This window comes from Suillus clintonianus, assembly GCF_016758775.1.
Source record: "Suillus clintonianus strain FC179 chromosome Unknown DEU56scaffold_107, whole genome shotgun sequence".
Classification (NCBI taxonomy): Eukaryota; Fungi; Basidiomycota; class Agaricomycetes; order Boletales; family Suillaceae; genus Suillus; species Suillus clintonianus.
Genome location: NW_024539331.1, coordinates 1 through 20,245, shown reverse-complemented (window position 1 = coordinate 20,245; position 20,245 = coordinate 1). Strand labels below are relative to the sequence as shown.

General features: G+C 49.3%; 7 protein-coding genes across 7 annotated transcripts; 3 read left to right on the top strand and 4 right to left on the bottom strand.

Annotated features, from left to right (window-relative positions):
- Nucleotides 1-98: 98 nt before the first annotated feature.
- DEU56DRAFT_760016 (TPR-like protein) lies at nucleotides 99-4,057 on the bottom strand (the record flags this gene model as incomplete). The annotated part of the gene is made up of 4 exons (XM_041350384.1): nucleotides 99-3,309; nucleotides 3,340-3,407; nucleotides 3,462-3,487; nucleotides 3,823-4,057. 4 exons carry the CDS (start codon nucleotides 4,055-4,057, stop codon nucleotides 99-101), a joined length of 3,540 nt encoding a protein of 1,179 aa, XP_041203620.1.
- A 511-nt stretch (nucleotides 4,058-4,568) lies between these two features.
- Nucleotides 4,569-5,663, top strand: DEU56DRAFT_983803 (uncharacterized protein; the record flags this gene model as incomplete). The annotated part of the gene is made up of 6 exons (XM_041359969.1): nucleotides 4,569-4,800; nucleotides 4,832-5,001; nucleotides 5,057-5,129; nucleotides 5,184-5,224; nucleotides 5,287-5,409; nucleotides 5,462-5,663. Exons 1-6 carry the CDS (start codon nucleotides 4,714-4,716, stop codon nucleotides 5,661-5,663), a joined length of 696 nt encoding a protein of 231 aa, XP_041203619.1. The 5' UTR covers nucleotides 4,569-4,713.
- A 704-nt stretch (nucleotides 5,664-6,367) lies between these two features.
- Nucleotides 6,368-7,071, bottom strand: DEU56DRAFT_745359 (uncharacterized protein; the record flags this gene model as incomplete). The annotated part of the gene is made up of 2 exons (XM_041349142.1): nucleotides 6,368-6,729; nucleotides 6,786-7,071. Coding segments are annotated over 2 exons (648 nt in total), but the record flags the coding sequence as incomplete, so codon positions are not given.
- A 4,327-nt stretch (nucleotides 7,072-11,398) lies between these two features.
- On the bottom strand, nucleotides 11,399-12,139 carry DEU56DRAFT_699184 (uncharacterized protein; the record flags this gene model as incomplete). The annotated part of the gene is made up of 2 exons (XM_041347291.1): nucleotides 11,399-11,551; nucleotides 11,819-12,139. Coding segments are annotated over 2 exons (474 nt in total), but the record flags the coding sequence as incomplete, so codon positions are not given.
- A 2,264-nt stretch (nucleotides 12,140-14,403) lies between these two features.
- DEU56DRAFT_917410 (uncharacterized protein) lies at nucleotides 14,404-15,034 on the top strand (the record flags this gene model as incomplete). Its single annotated transcript, XM_041357984.1, has 3 exons — nucleotides 14,404-14,442; nucleotides 14,490-14,863; nucleotides 14,917-15,034. The coding sequence occupies 3 exons, from the start codon at nucleotides 14,404-14,406 to the stop codon at nucleotides 15,032-15,034; spliced, it is 531 nt and encodes a 176-aa protein (XP_041203616.1).
- A 385-nt stretch (nucleotides 15,035-15,419) lies between these two features.
- Nucleotides 15,420-16,215, bottom strand: DEU56DRAFT_917409 (uncharacterized protein; the record flags this gene model as incomplete). Its single annotated transcript, XM_041357983.1, has 3 exons — nucleotides 15,420-15,521; nucleotides 15,571-15,663; nucleotides 15,715-16,215. 3 exons carry the CDS (start codon nucleotides 16,213-16,215, stop codon nucleotides 15,420-15,422), a joined length of 696 nt encoding a protein of 231 aa, XP_041203615.1.
- Nucleotides 16,216-16,518: 303 nt separating this feature from the next.
- DEU56DRAFT_745370 (WD40-repeat-containing domain protein) lies at nucleotides 16,519-17,673 on the top strand (the record flags this gene model as incomplete). The annotated part of the gene is made up of 5 exons (XM_041349143.1): nucleotides 16,519-16,651; nucleotides 16,699-16,889; nucleotides 16,932-17,194; nucleotides 17,247-17,306; nucleotides 17,352-17,673. The coding sequence occupies 5 exons, from the start codon at nucleotides 16,519-16,521 to the stop codon at nucleotides 17,671-17,673; spliced, it is 969 nt and encodes a 322-aa protein (XP_041203614.1).
- Between the last annotated feature and the right edge of the window lie 2,572 nt (nucleotides 17,674-20,245).

Here is a 20,245-nt window from a genome sequence, read left to right as displayed (position 1 = left end):
GCAGACATGATATGAGTAACTGAGATCCAGGTGGGACAACGGGGGAATGAAAGCAATCAGGACAACAAAAAATACAATAGCACGACGAATCAATCAAACTAGACACCTATATGGACAAATACGATTTGCTGTTCTAGTGGAATCTTCTTGCGCAACGATTTCACAGCCTCGTGCAACGCAACCGCAGCGCGTGTGCAGTCCAATCTCCCTGAGCCATCAATCAGATTACGGTAAAAAACAGACACAACCTGCCGTGCAACATCATCGTCAACAGACCACATGGAACCTATGACACTGCGAAATCCGGATATTTGCATTGCTGCGGCGAGATGGATCGATTCGTCGGGACTCTTCTCATCGCCCACGGTAGTGTGGCAGGCCGATAAGAACGCGAATTCTGGATTCTGCCAGTTGGACCGGATGATGTCCTTGATCATCAACGGCCCATCGCGCATCGCAAAGGAAGAGTCGAATGGTTGTGTTCGATTCGGCATTCCATGGCAGGCGAGATGGAGCCACTGGTTATGGTTTAGGGCATCGAGCGCACCCTGCACTGTTGCGAGACTGTCTCGGAGTGATGTGAAGGATGACACGATGGGTGCGAGACACTGAGCTATGGCGGCTAACTCAGGAGCAACATGTCTGAGTTCCTTCCCTCTGTCCGGATTCGCTTGACCAATTGCAACAAAATGTTGTGTTGACGCATATCGAGAAACGCGCTCTCTTGCACGAACCAGTGTCGTCAAAGTGGGGGTATAAGAGGAGACGTAAATCTGAGACAAGTTGTCTCTCTTCCTCTCGTAGGGTCCTGCTGCATGTAGAGGAAGCAGAGTGAATTCAGCTGTGGGACACCACCAGATACGTGAGCCAGGGTGAACATTAGACACCCTAAGGGCTTGGACCACGGGGTCAACGGCATGATGCCAAAGCTTGCGGAGGATGCCCACGAGCTTGAGTTGATGATCGGAACAACCAAATTGCTCTGCGATAGACTGAAACTCGGAGGACAACTCGGAAACTTCGGTACGCGTGATATCAAGTGGAACGTGGACAGGATCTTGGCTGCTTAGGACAATCAAGGCGTCGCAGCTGTACTCACTAGCATTGACAATGATGACCGGACCCTCTGCAGCGGCTTTCTGGAGGTCAGAAAACAGTGGGGGCAGGAGAAACCGAGAAAAGTCAGGCTGCATGCGGATGCGGGAGACAACATCATTCCATTGCATGGTCAGTTGTCGTATTTGTGGGGACTGCTCTTCTGTAGACTGATCGAACGCGCCACGAAGGCCAAAGCTCAGCTGTTTGAACTCTTTCTCCAAGGCTGCGCCGGTGTCACCGGACAGGGAAAGTTCATCGAGTGGTGAGCGCAAGCGTGCCAGTTGGGTCCAGAATACTGCACGGCCTTGCTCCACCATTTCCACAGCAGTTGTTAGCGCGCCATGACGAACGCTGCACGAGAAAGCGTCCATGGCAAGCGAAGCTATGGCCACCTTGACAACATCAAAATGGCGCGGAGAAGACGACAATATAGTAACATGCTGATCTAGGAATTTCAATGCAGTTTGATAGGCAAGCAATGCAGATTCATGGTTCATCTCCTCGGCAGAGGTGACCCATGACTTGGCAGCAGTAAGATCGCTGCGAGAGACGGCATGAGATAGGTAGGAGAGTTGCACATACAGCCTGAATGCTTCGTCTAGGTCAAACAGGGTACCCCGCTCCTTGAATCTGTCTCGAAGACGGAGGGCAAGACTGTTGAGAGACATTGATCGATGTGAATGACCGGGGGGACAAAGTAATAGTGCAGCCCGATGGAGTTCGATGGCTTCATCAAGGTCAGACGGGACACCCCGCTGCTTGTATCTGTTAACAAGACTATTGGCAAGATCGTTGAGAGACGTTGATCGAAGTGAATGACCGGGGGGACGAAGGAGTAGTGCAGCCCGATGGAGCTCGATGGCCTCATCAAGGTCAGACGGGACACCCCGCTGCTCGAATCTGTTTTGAAGGCTGCGGGCAAGATTGTTGAGAGACCATGATCGAAGTGAATGACCGGGGGGACGAAGGAGTAGTGCAGCCCGATGGAGTTCGATGGCCTCATCAAGGTCAGATGGGACACCCCGCTGCTTGAATCTCTCATCAAGGCTATTGGCAAGATTGCTGAGAGACGTTGATCGAAGTGAATGAACGGGGGGACAAAGGAGTAGTGCAGCCCGATGGAGCTCAATGGCCTCATCAAGGTCAGACGGGACACCCCGCTGCTTGAATCTGTCATCAAGGCTGATAGCAAGATCGTTGAGAGACCGTGATTGATCAGAATGACCGGGGGGACAAAGGAATAGTGCAGCCCGATGGAGCTCGATGGCCTCATCAAGGTCAGATGGGATGCCCCGCTGCTTGAATCTGTTAGCAAGGCTGCGGGCAAGATGGTTAAGAGAACTTGATCGACGTGAATGACCGGGGGGACGAAGGAGTAGTGCAGCCCGATGGAGCTCAATGGCCTCATCAAGGTCAGATGGGATGCCCCGCTGCTCGAATCTGTTTCGAAGGCTGGCGGCAATATTGTTGAGAGACGTTGGTCGAAGTGAATGACCGGGGGGACGAAGGAGTAGTGCAGCCCGATGGAGCTCAATGGCCTCATCAAGGTCAGATGGGACACCCCGCTGCTTGAATCTGGCATAAAGGCTGGCGGCAAGATTGTTGAGAGACGTTGATCGATCAGAATGACCGGGGGGACGAAGGAGTAGTGCAGCCTGATGGAGCTCGATGGCCTCATCAAGGTCAGATGGGATGCCCCGCTGCTTGAATCTGTTAGCAAGGCTGAGGGCAAGATTGTTGAGAGACGTTGATCGAAGTGAATGACCGGGGGGACGAAGGAGTAGTGCAGCCTGATGGAGCTCAATGGCCTCATCAAGGTCAGATGGGATGCCCCGCTGCTTGAATCTGTTAGCAAGGCTGCGGGCAAGATTGTTGAGAGACGTTGATCGATCAGAATGACCGGGGGGACGAAGGAGTAGTGCAGCCTGATGGAGCTCAATGGCCTCATCAAGGTCAGATGGGATGCCCCGCTGCTTGAATCTGTTAGCAAGGCTGCGGGCAAGATTGTTGAGAGACGGTGATCGAAGTGAATGACCGGGGGGACAAAGGAGTAGTGCAGCCCGTTGGAGCTCGATGGCCTCGTCAAGGTCAGACGGGCCACCCTGCTGCTTGAATCTGTCATAAAGGCTTAGGGCAAGACTGTTGAGAGACCATGATCGATTGGCATGACCGGGGGGACAGCTTTGCAAGGCCTCTCGACACTTTTCTACCCTGTCCACCATGCTACCGTAATCAAGTTACACGATGATTGTCGAGAACACAGAGAGGATGAAGCCGACGAGCGCAATTGGGCGAAGACGACTCTGTGCCTTTCATGAGCACGAAATCCAGGTAGATATGTTTGAATCGAAATGTGCACGCACATAGAAGTTACTGAAATGGTAGAAACCTGTAGAGGAAATGATATGGTGAGCGCTGTAGTGCAGTGCCCAAGAGAAGTCTGGCACTCGAGGTGAAACTATCCTTGATTTGTTATAAGATCATTGGTATCACACTAACACCTTGGATCGAGTATATTCCATCCACCCTTGGCAGCGCTTTTTGGACCTTCCCACGGTCTTTCAGACTGGGTTTCTTGGTCTGCGGTCTCTGCGCTAACCTATCTCCGAGACGTCCCTCCTGAAAGAACCTGCCGCCCATTTACATCCAGCCACATTCCTCTCGAGGTACGTGGACCTCTTCTTCTGTGAACTGAAGAGCGCCTCTGTCCTCTGTAGCGCTTACTCCGCACCCCACGAGTCCACGGGAGGAATATGTTATGAGGTTGTGGCATGTTCTGTTGCGCGAGGTTTGAGAGGATGTTGGGGAGGTTTTGGAGGAATGTTTTTTTTTGGGGGTTGGAGGAATGTTGGGCATGGTTTCGGAGTTTTCCAGGACTGTCTCGCGAGGTTTGTGAGCGATGACCTGCGATGACCGGCTCTCGAGTCTCAACTGCATGCTCGCTGATAGTGGTGTCCATGGCAACCCCAACAGCATCTTGAACTCGTCCTTTAGGTGTCATTTATATGTAGACCCAATAATACATTGTTCTGCTCATGTCTTGATCAAACATTTCACACATATCAGTCCGAGTAACGTGCTCGATGTATTCACACCTTGGTTGCCCAACAAGCTTTAAGGCTTATAATACTGGGCAATCACGCGCCTCGCCTAAGCTTACAATAGTAAATGTCATTAAATCCCAACAGTGGGTGTGGAATGAAACTCGAACGCTATGAGAACAATGTACCATCGCAATAGTTGAGCCGACACGGGTGCTCTGAATCTATTGAGATAAAAGTTCTGCTGCCCCGCCTTGACCGAACCGGGGAATCGGTTAGCACAGCCATATTGGGTCCGCCGGCGGAACCAATATGCCGTTTATTCAATAGAGGCTTGGCACCTGGGAGATTCGAACCACAGACGTGATGGATGTGCAGCTTCGAATTCGCCATGCAGTGGCAAGGTGGGGAAACGGTCCCCCCTTGCCACAACCTTGCCATGACCAATATTCCTGCAGGACACGCGTCAATATCACTTGGCCCTGAGGCAACATGCCGACGCCCTACGCACGTATCGGCAGACCTGGGTTCAAGACTTTAAGTTGCACCATGACTCGCCGAGACAGTGCATACCATGTCGACAGCTCTCATTCTCGGCGCAACAGGCGCAACAGGAAAACACCTCCTTCGCGAGCTTCTCTCACACAACGAATGGTCTAAAGTTGGCGAATATAGCAGACGAGTAACACCAGAAGCCGACCTTCCACAGAACAGAGGCAAACTCGAACAGAAAAACAATCGACTTTGAGAACTTGGAAGTAGCAGGGCTGAAGGACGGACGATGGGATGTCGTCTTCGTCACCCTCGGAACGACTCGTGCGCGGGCAGGGAGCGCAGAGATGTTCGAGAAGATCGACAGGGAGTGAGTTGATTTGTTGTCATACTCGGTTCCGTCTCATACGTATTTTGTGACGCAGGTATGTGGTGAACGCCTGCAAAGCTGCAAAGACGGATGATCCGACACACAAACAACGTGTCGTGTATCTTTCGGTGGGTTCATTACCAAATATGTGCTGCACACCATATGGATTGATGCGAATATAGTCTGGGGCCGCTAATCCTTCCTCTTCATTCATGTATATGAGGTACGCAAGCATCACTATGGCCCGCTCTTCCTCAATCCCTCCTCTGACTTTCTTTCTTTCAGATCAAAAGGTCTCACCGAACTAGACATAGCACGCCTTGGGTATGCGGACACCATCGTCTTCCGCCCGGCTGTCTTCAAAGGGGCAGAACGTGCTGATAAAAGGCTCGCAGAGACCATACTAGGGTGCGCTATCTCCTCTCGATTTTGTCCCAAAGTTGATTTGACCCAATTCAAGCTACGTGACTGGCCTCATGTCGCATTTTACATCTCATGCGGAGATTCACGTTGCCGTTCTCGCCAAAGCTATTATGAAAGCGGGCATTTTGGGTTCATCCGGCTTATCTCCCACTGTGGGCGCCACTATAGCAGGAGAGGAAGGGGTGCGGTTCACTGTGATAGGGAACAAAGGTGCACTTGATCTCGGGCAGGGCGCGTGATTCATCATTACGGTATTTCAGACATCCTTCTGGTTTCAGTGTTATGATTGTCCTCTGGACTGGATGACACATCGGGGTTTGCAGTATTTAAGACAGGCTTGAATGTCGTGCGAAATGTCAAGATAATACTTAAAATTTAGGTTGTCGTCTAAGCAGAAGTGAAATTTCAAATATTAACGAGATCTTGCACGACATGATAAATATAAAGCATTAGCAAACATTTTGTTGCCGGCCGAACGTTAACGACAATAAGAAATATAAATATATATTTAATGCTGGCCTAAACTTCAAAATGAAACTTCACATTTAATACTCGAAAAAACTTCAAGCATTGCACGTGACTGAATGCCTGCTCAAGTATGAAGTTTAGACCGCCACTTAGACGGGCGTCAAAATTTTAGATACCCCCTGAGGATAAATGTGAACATAAAACATTAAGTTTTATCTCCAGATAAAATAGATCGCCCGACGATCGCCCACTCATCGCCCGCTCACGATGATCTATACACGATTCGCCCACTCATGAGTTGGGAACACGAGTCTGATTGCTTGTATATACAAATATATGTAGTAGAGCGAACTGAAGATCAATCACGAGATAGAGATACACGATACACGATTATGTAGTACATCAGCGCCCGCTCAACTCACGATAATCTACACAACGAATATATTTCAAACACCTGGTCCACTGGTTGATAAAGTCATAACTCGAATCGCTTTAAGCCTCTGTGAAAGCTAAGCAGGAGATCAGAATCAGAGATGCGCAAGTAACAACTATTCTTACCAGTAGCAAGAAAACTGCAACATGCTGCATCGACGTTTTTCATCATTTTGCTGGTACCCGGATTGAACTTGAGTGAGCCTTTCCACTGCTTACCGGTCATTGGACCGTTGGCATCATTAGTGAATTTATGACGCTCTCGTGAAACACCCTGTCGAATGTTGCCCAGGCGTAACTGGAACCAAGATTCACATCGACTAGACCAGAACCCCACGTTCAGCCCTGAGGCAGCCCACGCCTGGGGTCTAGGCCACCAAGAGACGATTTCCACATTCCCATCCTCTGAAAATTAAAACATAAGCGCCCCTGTCGATGCGAGTAAGAGAAATTTTGATTACTGTTATGCACATAATATGTTCCACACATGAAATCTACCTCCTCTTCGGACAGCTCATCATCAAAATAAGTCTGGCCATTAATGTCCAGCATCAGGCCAAATGGTACCGCTTCCCGTGAAATGCCGTCGAGAACGGAGGGGAGAACATCGAACCCAAGACTATGTAAAGCCAGCCGCCATATGAGTCCACCGTGAAGAACAGCTGCTCTTGCGCGAGGCTGGTTCATGAACTCGTGACGGTGCTGCTCATACACAATGTAGTCGGCGTAAACAGGCTTGAAACGGGGAAGCGTGTGATCGTTGGGGGGGGGGGGACATGTCCGAGGGAGTATGTATGGAGTTCCGTAAGTGGGCGTCACGTGTGAGGCGGAATTGACATTGGTAGCAATGTCTTTATGGCGATTCCTTTTTCAAGGAGGTTACGTGCGATCTTTGTTATATCTGAACCCCAGTCACGCCGGAGGCACATCACGGCTGTGGTAGCGTCGGAGACTGCCAGTTTCCAGGGCACCAGACTTAACGATAGATTTGGCTCGATTATGTAGAGCCGCCGCGTGGGTTGCTGTATGTAGTGAACCCGAATGTGTGCATTTGAGGTTGACAGGGAGGATTCAGGTCCTAGATCCCAGAGATCGGGCGGGATGTCGGACAATTGAGATTGGGGAAGGGTGACGAGGTAACCTATAAAACATGTGATAACATGCTTCTGTACCTCTGGAATTGAGGCAATATTCGCGGGCTCATCGCCAACCAGTTTGCATAGGTGAGCCCACTGTGTCTTGCGAGTCCAATCATCGAACATGGTCGATCTGCCTCGGGGTGAAGTGGTAGATGCTGCAAGTCGATATCCAAGATGGAAATGCAAAATTGAGACAAATCGCTCAACACTTCGAGTGTATTGCGCTGAGGGTGCGACTTCATAACGACCGAAGTAGGCTTCGATGTCCCGTACGAAACTGGACAGTGGGGGCGGAGGGGGTGGTAGGGTGGGTTCAGAAGGAGCAGCAAGGGCAGAGGCAGGCGGAAAATTATCTTCCTCCCAATCACCATCAGGAATGCTGGTAGGATCCAATCTGTCGCACAAGTCCCACTTGTTACGGAATGAGTCATATACCCTGGTAGATTGGTTATACGACATCCAAGTCATCGGTACCTCAGCCTTTGTGAGACGGATGCGTTGAAGAAAGCCGCCAAACTCGTCATCAGGTTGCCATTCCAACACCACGACCGTGCTAGATTTGCCAGGAATGCTGTGGTTCATGGCTGCACGCTCACGGCTCTGACGTGACTGCCGTCGAGCTGGCGTCTCTGCCTCCTCTTTCTTCTTATTCTCCTCATGGCGCCGTGCAAAGAATGCCTTCCAATCCTCTCCTCGCTTCTGTCTAGAGTGGGGTTGGGGGATTGGAAATAGAGAGTCCGCGTGGGCTTCGGGAATATCGGGTGCGGGCTGCTCTCCACCGACTTGACCCCATCCAATTTCACTGCCATCCCATCCAAGGGCGCCCTGACTCTTGTTGTCCCGACCCCACGCACTATCGTCCGGTTGACCCCAGGTGCTGTCGTCCGGTTGGCCCCAAGTACTGTCGTCCGGTTGACCCCAGGTACTGTCATCTGGCTGACCCCGTTGGATTGTCTCCTCAGTCGCACGGGTGATAGCTGCCTGAGACGGGATATAATGACGCTAGGTGAGGTCGACAGCAGAGGCGGAAGCATTTTGGGGAAAGCGAACCCAAATCGGGATTGTCAATTTCTCAAAAAGGGGCAATTGAACTTGCCAAGGGCAGTGATTGGAAGAAATGAAGGCTCCCGTACGTGGCACGTTTGTTGTGAGATCCCCAACGAATGAGCGCGACAACTCAAGAACCCATTCAGCGGGTATGGGATTCTTATGGTCATTCGTTAGGATAGCCATCCAAGAATGATTGGAACCTTGGTTTCGATGACTCATGATGAACCATGAGCAGGTAGCGGCGATTACTAGAAATACGTCAGGCAATCACGATGAAATGAATATACGTTCCGCGACCTCATTGCGACCTTTTTTGCAAGGTTAGCGTCTGCATGCGACCGCTGGTACCCAAAGGCAGTCGGAGGGCATGGAAGTTTAGTCCCCCATGGAATGAGCAGCCCAGCACCCAAACGTTCCTGGCACCAGAGCAGTTTCTGCTCTAAGGCGACCCATGTTGCCCGAATATCGCGGTGGAGAACGTGTCTTCCCTGTGAATCCACCTCTGTGAGGAGCGAGAACCTGGAGTGGTTGAGGCATCCAAAGATCGGCCCATCGAAGGTAGGATTCAAAGGTATAAGAGGAAACCACGGACGAGCTCCGTACGCCCAACAAGTAGAGAGCGGACTATCACTATCGTCGGGAGAAGAATTGTAGTCGTTGCGAGGGTCCCAAAGAGGCTCGTAAGGAATAACATCAGGAAGCGAGTCTGCAGTGAGAGAGGTATAGACCTGCCCATCACGCGCAAAGACACGGAGATTGTTACTCATGGAAGGGTAGACTACCGCAATGGTACAAACCGTTACGTTAGAGTTGAGAGATATCTCGGAAGAGCTACCACAACAGTACAAACGGTTGTGTTAGATGTTAGAGATGCAAGAATGACAGGTGGGAATGCATCTATATAGCAGTGGCGGAGTTTCAACGAGTGATTACCATATCGGTGGCAACAATGAGATCATGATAGGTGTGGAATGTGGACTACAAAAAAAACACGGCCGGGTTCAATACAAGAACTACTCAAACAAGGAAATATAACTTGGTGTGGACGGCATTATGGACTAAGACGCTGAGGATACCCCAAGAGTGACGGTGTATGTAGTCCTGAAGGACTGACCAATTTTAAGTAAGAAGGGAAAACATCATAACAACTTGCCTTCTCGGTGCAGTTTCTGCCCAGGTTGTTTCTGCGAAGGCGGTCCCTTGAAAGACGAGGGCAAGGATATTAAACATATGATCAATATAAGAGAAAACATCATAACGACTCACTTCATCGGCCGGTGCAGTTTCTGCATATGATCGGGCCAAGGATGTCAAGTATGGGAGACCAGGAAAAGGATGTTAAACCCATGGTCAATAACTAGGCGTCAGGTCGGCAGAGGATGAAATACGAAGGAGTGACTTGGAGTTGGGACGTTGGCGATGGCGACAAAATTAGAGAACGCCGGGCACGACCGTACATACAGTCGTACCCTGGGAGAAGGTCATGGAAGGACCACGGGCGTCGAGCCGGGGAGTGACTTGGAGTTGGGATGTTGGCGATGGCGACAAAATTAGAGAACGCCGGGCACGACCGTACATACAGTCATACTTTGGGAGAAGGTCATGGAAGGACCACGGGTGTTGAGTCGGGGAGTGACTCGGAGTTGGGACGTTGGCGATGGCGACAAAATTAGAGAACGCCGGGCACGACCGTACATACAGTCATACCCTGGGAGAAGGTCATGGAAGGACCACGGGTGTTGAGCCGGGGAGTGACTCGGAGTTGGGACGTTGGCAATGGCGACGAAATTAGAGAACGTTGGGCACGACCGTACATACAGTCATGCCCTGGTCATTCGTTGTCGATGAGGATGACAGGCTCGGCGGTAACAACAGCCAAGCCTGGTGGCGATAAAAGTACGATAGGCATGACCGTACATACAGTCATGCCCTTGGGGGAGGATGGCCATTTTTTCGACGAGGGAGAATAATAAGGATATGAGTTTGATATAAGTTAATGTTTCATAAGGAAGAAAGACTTAGAACTTTGGCAACGAAAGAGCACAACAGTCACAAATAACAATATTCCCATATTAGGACATTGTTACATAATATTGTTCTCAGCGTTGCAAGCATTTGAATTCAGAAATCACTCCAAGTTCCAACCATCAACACTCGGAGCTCGACGGTTTGTACTGTCGAGCTCATTGAGCTTATCGTTTTCCCATCTTTTTCCCCCCATGTTTGGAGCACGATGGTATGTACTGTCGTGTCTCCTGCATGGGAATACCGTCTACCTTGCCAACTTTTCGCTGATGCGACGATCCTTTGGATCCAATCTGAGGTCCATCCATCCATCCTCTACGTCAGGCAAGCAATAATCCCACTGTTAGCAAATCCAACCGCTAACAAATCCAACCATTAACAAATCCAGCGGTCAACACCCTTCATCCCCTCCACCGTCGGTCAACACCCGTCACCCCTCCACCGTATGTACAGTGGAGGGGCAATGGCGTCGACCTCCCATCAACTTCCTCCAGCAATGGCGTCGACCTCCCGTCGACTTCCTCCACTTTCGCTGCAAGCCCGTTTGTCATGTCACCCGTCACCCCTCCACCATACATACAGTGAAGGGGGCACATATGGCTTATCGTACATTCCTGCGGCGCATGTCACTCACTCCGTCTATTCAACCCTACTCTACACCACATATACTATGCTACCGCAACTTTCATCCATCGGAACGTCTCGTTTGAAACATTCAACCTCTCCACCTGCCCCCCAGTAAGACCATCAAACCATTCGCCATTGTATAGGGCCTTCGGTAATCCAGTGACCGGGCTACGTACAGTTGTCGAGTTACCGGGCGCGCGTATCCTTTTCATTGGTTTGGAACCCTGGGGCGCGAAAACATCATCGTCCAACACTCTCTGATGGTCGATGACATTCAGTTCTCGCTCTATCCTGCGACGCCATGCCATGTTCTTCACTCGGAGTACACATTGTACGTCGTTTTCCACGTCGCTTTCTTCTGAACTCATGCCACCATCTCCCAGTGTCTTGATTAGTTTTTGAAGCCACATCCAAGCTGGTAGGTCATCGTCCTCCGAATCATCCTTCAGCTTGATGATATGCTCAAGAATTTTTGCCCTGCAAATGTATTTCTGTGGACGCATTAGTATGTATCCGAAAGCCTTGTGATTGTGTCGTGGACATACATTTCGGCGACGAGTTGTTTGATGAATTGACTTCAGATTTTCGCCTCTCTTTGTGATCAACCTCTCCTCCACCTCTGCTGCAGTTTCCAAGATGCCCTTTGCTGTAACCTTTGGTTGCGCTGCTCTCCAGGCCGTCCACAGCCGCTTGTAGCGATCCTCAAGAATCGCTTTATAATACCCATCCGACCTTTGGAACGGCCACTGCTCTTCCACATTCCTCCTTTGCAATTCTTCAACGAGCATATTGAGGATTCTCGCATTCCAAGGGGTGTTAGATCCATGTGTGAGATCGAAGGCGAGGTTCTGGGTGTCAGGGCCTGGTCCATCTTTGTACTCGTATGAGTACACATCTTCATGGATGGCTGGCTGATGCACGATAAAATCTGCATCTTGAGATATGCTGAAGATATCTTTGAGGAGACGCCGGACTTCACCCTGTTCCATGCTCAGTATGAGCACATATGTTGAGTTTTAGCTCTCACAAGAAGAAAGTCTCTTTCGTGACTCAATTCTGCGGCCCTTTCCGTCCTAACTTCATCATCCTGCATCCTTTTCCTTCGAGGACTACACTTCGTGGACATTGGGAGACCCTTATCGACGAAGATGCGTCTGAGTGCCGCCTCTATTCCTCTGGAGACCGCGTTCTCCATCGCAGACATGGCATCGTCCGGCTGAGATTGCGGTGGCTCTTGCTCAACCGTCATTGATCGTTTTCGATGCGTTTCCATAGGGTCATCGTCCTGCTATGACGTAAGTTTAACACGAGTTCAGACCACATTTAGTACTTACCTCTGCAACAGATACCAGACGCATCTTGCGTGTTGATCCACGTGCCTTCCTGATCTTTTTGATGGACTCGAGGCACGGTGTTTTGAACTGTGGTTTCTGGGGCATTTTGGGTTGCTGTTGAGCGCTCCTGGGGGCAGGGTCCGTGTCCATTTCCATGGCTGTATGATGTTGCCTACCGGATCTCGCAAATCGCTGCTCCATGTTGGCAAGTTCGCTCTCTTTTTCTACCCTCAATTTTTCTATTTCTAATCGCAGCCTTTGCTCCATCTCAGCAGAAATGACTTTCTTGCGTTCTTCTAACTGCTGGACATCAACATTAGCAATTCCTCTGGTCGGTTGTTCTTCCCCACCTCTTGTTTCTTTCTTTTACTTAATTCTGCTTCGTGTCGCGCCAGTTCCTCAGCAAGACATTGCCGTTCCTCAGTGCGTTCTTCTAACTGCTTGACATCATGAGCGATTCCCATAGTCGGTCGTTCTTTCTCACCTCTTTGTCTTTTCTTGCAGTTAATTCTGCTTCGCGTCGTGCCAGTTCTTCAGCTAGCTGCTCGACGTCATCAGCAATTCCCCTGGTCAGTCGTTCATTCTCCTCACCTCTTTGTCTTTCCTTGCACTTATCTCCTCTTCGCGTCGTGCCAGTTCTTCAACTAGCTGCTCGACGTCATCAGCAAATCCCCTGGTCAGTGGTTCATTCTCCTCACCTCTTTGTCTTTCCTTGCACTTATCTCTGCTTCGTGTCGTGCCTGTTCTTCAGCCAGCTGCGCTCAACATCATCAGCAATTCTCCTGGTCGGTCATTCTTTCTCACCTCTTGGTCCTTTCTTGCACTTATTTCTGCTTCGTGCTGTGCTATTTCTTCAGTGATGTTCTTCCTCAGTCGTGCTTCCTGCGCATGAGTTTCCTATTAGCTTGTAAGCATACATCTGATTGAAGTGTCTGTGGTGCTCACTTGCTCCCGCTCTTTCAGGGACGCTTCCCATTGCCGAGTCTTCTCGTCGACATCGTGTTTGTGGCGCTCACGCTCTTCTTCTGCAAGACATCGTTGCTCCTCAATGCTGCCTTGAGCTTCTTGGCGTATCTGCTGGTATGATTAGAGCTGTGACATATATTCAATGAGTTTCTCGTGCGTACTAGTTCTGTTTCATGCACAATATGATTGATCCGTTCTTGTTGTTCATACACAGTCTGGCGAAGTGTCTGCGAATAGTCGACTTCATGAAAGCGACACTTTTCAGACGCCTGAATGGACGCTATGAGTCACGGAAATTGGTTAGTGCTATCCAAACGTACCACTTCATCTCTGGCCCTCTTTTCGAGTCGAGCTGTACTAGTAGGAAGCTGACTGAGAGCATCCAGGAAGTTACCAGCATCGCTCTCATCATCATCTTCATTGTCGTCGAATAAATCCGCATCATGGGATGTTTGTACGTCCTCTGGCTCAAGCTCAAGGTGAGGGCGCTGCATCTCAATGTCATCGATGTTATCGACACTCATAGCGGGGTAGGAATTCATTGTTAGGTTGCAAAATGGAATGGCATATTCCTGAGTCTTCTTAAGTCATGCAAGTGTTTTGTGTTTATTCTTCTAGTTGTCTTTTTGAAGTCCATCTCGCCCGATCATTTTCAATTATCTCGTTGCTCAATTCCCCCGTACAATTACTTCGTACAATTACCCTTGGTAACCAGCGCTGCAGGATTAACAGTACAGATTCTTATTGTCATCCTTCATTACCGATTTGGTTTGGCTCGTTTGGCTCCCCGCTGTTGCCGGCAACTGTGTCCCCGAAGTAGACTCTAATATGGTTATTGTCTTTGATTTGGCACGCAAAGTTTAAAAAGCCGGACCGTTACTACAGCCCGCTTTCATCGCCCACTCTTACATTCTTGTCTTGATCAAAATATAATCAGCATGGTGAACTCTCGCACGTATATCCTTCCTACATCATCTGTAAGTCATCAGCCACTTGCTCGCACCCTTTTTTGACCTTCAAACAGACCCCGGAACTTCACCTGCGGTGCAGGCTATATTCGACATTGCGGACCAGACCCCGTCAGGCCACTATGTTGACGCGGTGCTCTGGTTACTCGCGTACTGCTCAGCGCTTTCCTGTTCCTGAAAGTCTCTTCGAGGAAGCTACCGTGCAGCCTTATATCCACAACTGTTTTGTGACTGTGCGTGAAGGGAGACACATCTATCAATTCTGCATATTCTTCAAACGGCATCTTCGTCTTAGAGACAACCTGCTTCTTAGTAGTGGTGATCGTACGTTCCGAGGCGATGCAGTTGTTATGAGGATTGGTGTCAACAATCCTTCCGTTGTGAACATGCGAGGCAGAGACAACGCGCTTGCTGACTTCATAATTCACCGGTGAGTAATAGTCAACTCCACAATTGATTGAGCCTACCTTAACTATCTTTCAGCTTTGCGCAGAGGATAAATGGTCGTCCAAGAGCTAGGCTCCCGCACTATCTTACTCTTGTAAAACCCTTGAGCACTCGCATCAGCAGCCGATTGGCTGCGAGGTGTGGAGTAGCATAATTTCTGTACCGCGAATGCATTAGTATCTGGACTATGAATGTATTGTTACACTATTACCAGAATTTCTCAGCTGGACTGTGAACATAATATTATTGCAATTTCAAGCTAAGGGTGCGCGAAATAGTCCTAAATTTGTATTCGCCTTTGCTCACATCAATTCCGGGGTGTCCGGACATCTCGGATTGCTGTGGATTTTCGGAACAGACAGAGCACTTCATAGTCGTGTGCGTGTGTTAAATCGCGAAGATATCACGCATGGTTCAATACGAACAGTCAGAGCTAGGATTTAGATAAACGACATGACTGGTAAAGGACGGGGGTATCTAGTGCGGCGGGGGCATCACTTCTTGTTCCTCTTCTTGCCCACAGACATTTCTCCCTCCTTTCATCTAGCGCGACCCGACATGTATTTCAGGCGCATCATAATCAAATCATTGACTGGCCATAAGTTGCTATAATTTTCAAGGTCTGGGAAATCGTCGAGAGCCTGAGATGTCATGAGTTCATTGACAACGAGACCGATAGAGGCTGTTCACCTTGTCGCGCACAACTCTCAACAGCGCAGGACTTTGGGCAGAAGCGCATTTTGTCATGTCAAGGTGGTCCTCGATGAAGTTATGCACATTTTTCTGAGGGATTCGTGAATTACTTTACAATGGGTACAACAATACTTAGCGAACCTTGAATTTTGCATACATCTTTGGATTCCAATCCAAAGCTTCATAAAGTGTGTACCCCCCACGCCCTGGGCGCCCAGGTTCGCCGGCAGGTTTAGGAATCTTCGAGTCTTCCGATAAACTCACATCCGAAGTTGAGGAGGAGTCGCTATCTGATAAAGAATCCAAAGAGGAGCCCGCAGAATCTGAGGGCACAGGTGTTTGAGAACGGGAACACGGGAACGTGACCTTCTTTAGGTATGGTGAGGAAGAGTGATCAGATTGCTTGAGCATCCGCTTTGCGAGTTTGAACTCAGGGGCGGGTGTGGACGACGATGCCCTTGCAGCGGGAATGATACTGGCTTTAGGAACCAGGACTTCATCGGCAATAAGTGTAGTTGGGCGACGATCAACATGGCCAAAGAGCTCCAGCTGGTCCGTGAGCATTGGGGGAAAGGGCGGTGGTGCACCAGTCTCCAGGTCATAGAAAGGAGGAACAACTGTAGATGTAGACGTATTGTGCATGATAGAGTGATAGATAGAGGAAGGGACTGAATAACTATGTTGAACTTAAGGGATGATTCAAGGGAAGCGAAAGCACTCAACAGACTACCATATTGGGTGAAAACAATAAGGGCTACGTGACAAATGGTAACCGTCGAAGCACAATAACTATTATGAAGAAAAAGACTTATTGAGAGGAACATCGACAAAGGCATCAAGACTACAAGTTACCATGGAATCAAACAGAAACAAAAGTATCCGAAAACAAATGCGCAATGCTAATAAATACGCTGTGAGCGGGCGACTACAACAGATCATATTACAATGTCTTTCCTTGCTACATTTTTCAACAAATCAGCGCAGCCACAGCGTTACAAGCTGCTCGCTCGTCTAACTGCCCACAGTGGCTCTGTCTATGCACTTGCGATCTCTAATGATGGGCACCTACTTGCATGCGGTGGTAATAAAGCAGACACTCAACCATAGACAGCGCTAACAAACAAGCAGGTACCGAGGGCATCAAACTCTGGGATATAAAATCTCGGAAAGAACTCACATCTTCGTCTCATCATCATGAATCCCAGGGAACAGTCAGTTGTGCAATCTGGACCACGACCAGGAAAACCGCGGCAGAAACCCTCTGTTACGGAACAGGCCTGGGTTACATCATATTTTTGCGACGCAGTCTCACGAATGTAAGTGCCCAGGGTTCCCACTCGACCGTCCGTTGACATCAGCAGAAAACATTCCAGGAGATTTGCGCCAGGAGACTTGGATCAGGTTTTGAGATTACATGCTTGTCCTGGCATTCGACTTCCTCCGAAGGCAACCTACGGATTGCTGTGTGGACGAGAGACAAGATGGTTCAGGTTCTGACGCTCAACACAAGCTCGCAGCTCCAGTCCGTCTTCGCAGTGCGACTTGAAAATATGGTACCCAAGTCTGTGGCATTCGCAGATAACCGAGATATCTATGTCTTCGGGCTCTACGACGGCAACTTGTCAGTCCCTCCACTCCAGAATTTTCATCGCCTGATACTAAGCCCCCAACAGCATAAAACTGAAGAATGAAGATGGGGTCGTATTGCAGGAAACGAGCTGCAAATCAGTGATGTGAGGACCACCACTCTCAACCCGCGCATTGCTGACATTATCCAGTGGTCACGCTGCGGTGCACTCAAAGCGGGGCGTTTTCGTCGTGGATAATGCGACGGACAGCTTTACATTGTATCGCCTTGAAGGCGATGGTGAGCCTGTTCGAACGTTCGCAACTGCTGTGCCAAGCATGTCGGTCCCCAAGCAAGTGGCATTTGGGGAAGAAGGAAAGGTAGTTGTGGGGGGAAGTGACAATGGATTGGTATATGTGTTCGATCGGAAGACAGGGCAGATACTTGAAACCCTCCACCACGGAGACACAGACGCTGGCCTTGTGCAAACAATATCCGTAAGCGTTAAGACTGATCGGAAAGAATGTTACTGAACTGGTTTAGACACGTGATCTCCACGGCCGCTGCACAATTGCCAGCACTTCGACTGCGCTAGGGCGCGGGAAAACCACAATCAAGATATGGGCATACGACTACGCAGTGCAGAAGGCATCCAAGGCGCCTTCAGATAATTACTGGTCCCTGTCGCGCATACTGATGATGCTGATACAACTACTGGCACTGCTATCCATGAGCGTCTTCCTGCTGATAAATTATAGAGACAGCTTTTTGGTAAGTAGTCATTTGCTCAGCAGGAATATAACTAACGCACCTCCAGGACAGCGCAGTGAACCACGTGCATGGGTACATGACTTCAGCGATGATGAATAATGTGGCCGACGAGTTTTCACAGCATATCAAAGCAGCAATGAAGTTTGGCGAGTATGTAGATATCGAGGACGATAAGGAAGGGCCGACCGAAGGATACGTCAAAAATGATATTAGGATGCTCCGGGAATTAGCAGCGAAGCTCATGGAGATAGCTCAAGAAGCAGGTGGAGAGATCGACGAAGATGAGCATGAAGAAGATGAGGGCAAGCACGATACTCCGCAGGCAGTGAAAGGAGATGAATGGACGAAGAACCTATCTCTCGTCCAGTAAAAGATAGCACGCTAGCTGAACATATCTTATTTTGGCATTGTGCCCACCATCGGATTTGGCAGATGAATCTACGATTAAGTCAATAAGTCATGTCCCCTCCACTGTATGTACGGTGGAGGGGGTGGAGGGGATGACAGATGTTGACGACTGGATTTTTAACGGTTGGTCGACGGTTGGATTTGTTGACAATTGGATTGCTTACCTGACGTGACAAATGGGCTTGCAGCCAAAGGATCGCAGTCAGCGAAAGTGGAGGAAGTCGACGGGAGGTCGACACCATTGCTGGAGGAAGTTGATGGGAGGTCGACGCCATTGCCCCTCCACTGTACATACGGTGGAGGGGTGACGGGTGTTGACCGACGGTGGAGGGGATGAAGGGTGTTGACCGCTGGATTTGTTAATGGTTGGATTTGTTAGCGGTTGGATTTGCTAACAGTGTTAAGACCGTGTTCAACGGGTCGGACCGGAGGGGCTTAGCTTCAGCTCGTGCGCTGCGCTCTTTACCCGAGTACGTGCCCCTAATTTACAGGGGGTAGATATCGTCGGCCGAGGTATATGGATGGGCCGGACGAAAGAGGGGAGGCTACCCGAGACTTCGTCCAGGTAGAAACTAACAGGGTACGGGCTACCCGAAGGTAGAAGCGGAGGGATTTAGCCTTAGGGATATAATCCCGAGGCTCGGAGGGTCGGACTAGGATGACAATCCCAAGAGCCGAGGGAAACGAGGAATGAACTGAGTCTAAGATGATATTCAAACTGAGGATATACTACGGGTTACAAGGGGTTTATATACTATAAGGTATCCGACGGACGTCCGGCCGAAGCGCAGTCCTCGGAACATAAAGCTATGTAGAAAACATACTAGTGAGTAAAACATAACTGCGGACGATCGAAAGTGGGGCCGGATATGAAATAGAACAAAGGGGACGAGTTAAATGAAAGGGAAATGAATAGACTAACGGACAGATCAGAATGGACCCGGACATTAACTGTCAGAAGGATCCGGACACATAGGGGCAGAAAGAAGCATATACAAATGGGGACTCAGGGAAATGAATTCTAGAACGGACCCGAGAAATCGGGTGGACCGGACCGGACGAGAAGCCTCATGTATGGGATATGACAAACAGTGGGATTATTGCTTGCCTGACGTAGAGGATGGATGGATGGACCTCAGATTGGATCCAAAGGATCGTCGCATCAGCGAAAAGTTGGCAAGGTAGACGGTATTCCCATGCAGGAGACACGACAGTACATACCATCGTGCTCCAAACATGGGGGGAAAAAGATGGGAAAACGATGAGCTCAATGAGCTCGACAGTACAAACCGTCGAGCTCCGAGTGTTGATGGTTGGAACTTGGAGTGATTTCTGAATTCAAATGCTTGCAACGCTGAGAACAATATTATGTAACAATGTCCTAATATGGGAATATTGTTATTTGTGACTGTTGTGCTCTTTCGTTGCCAAAGTTCTAAGTCTTTCTTCCTTATGAAACATTAACTTATATCAAACTCATATCCTTATTATTCTCCCTCATCGAAAAAATGGCCATCCTCCCCCAAGGGTATGACTGTACAGTGGCTCAAAAAAGTGTCCCAATGTTTGCCCAGTTTCAAGTAATTGCATGATGGTGAGTCAAGGTGTGTGAATCTGATGTGGCAGTGCAGACATATTTGGTAGTAATACCTTCTGGCTTGAATCTGAGCTATGTGGCGTGGGAAACGGAGCTTACAGAGCGGAGATATGATAATTCTACAATTGTGACTCATTGGGACACTTTTTTGACTTTGAGTCCAACCACATACTGCAGTCACTTTACCCTTGATAGAAACAGACAGCCGAGGTTGAAATATCCCTGTTCTACACAGGCCAGCGGATGTGGGCCGATGAATGTATTGTTCTGTTAAATACAGGTGGGCCGACACCAAGTATTTATCTGATACAATCAATGGGCCCATGGTG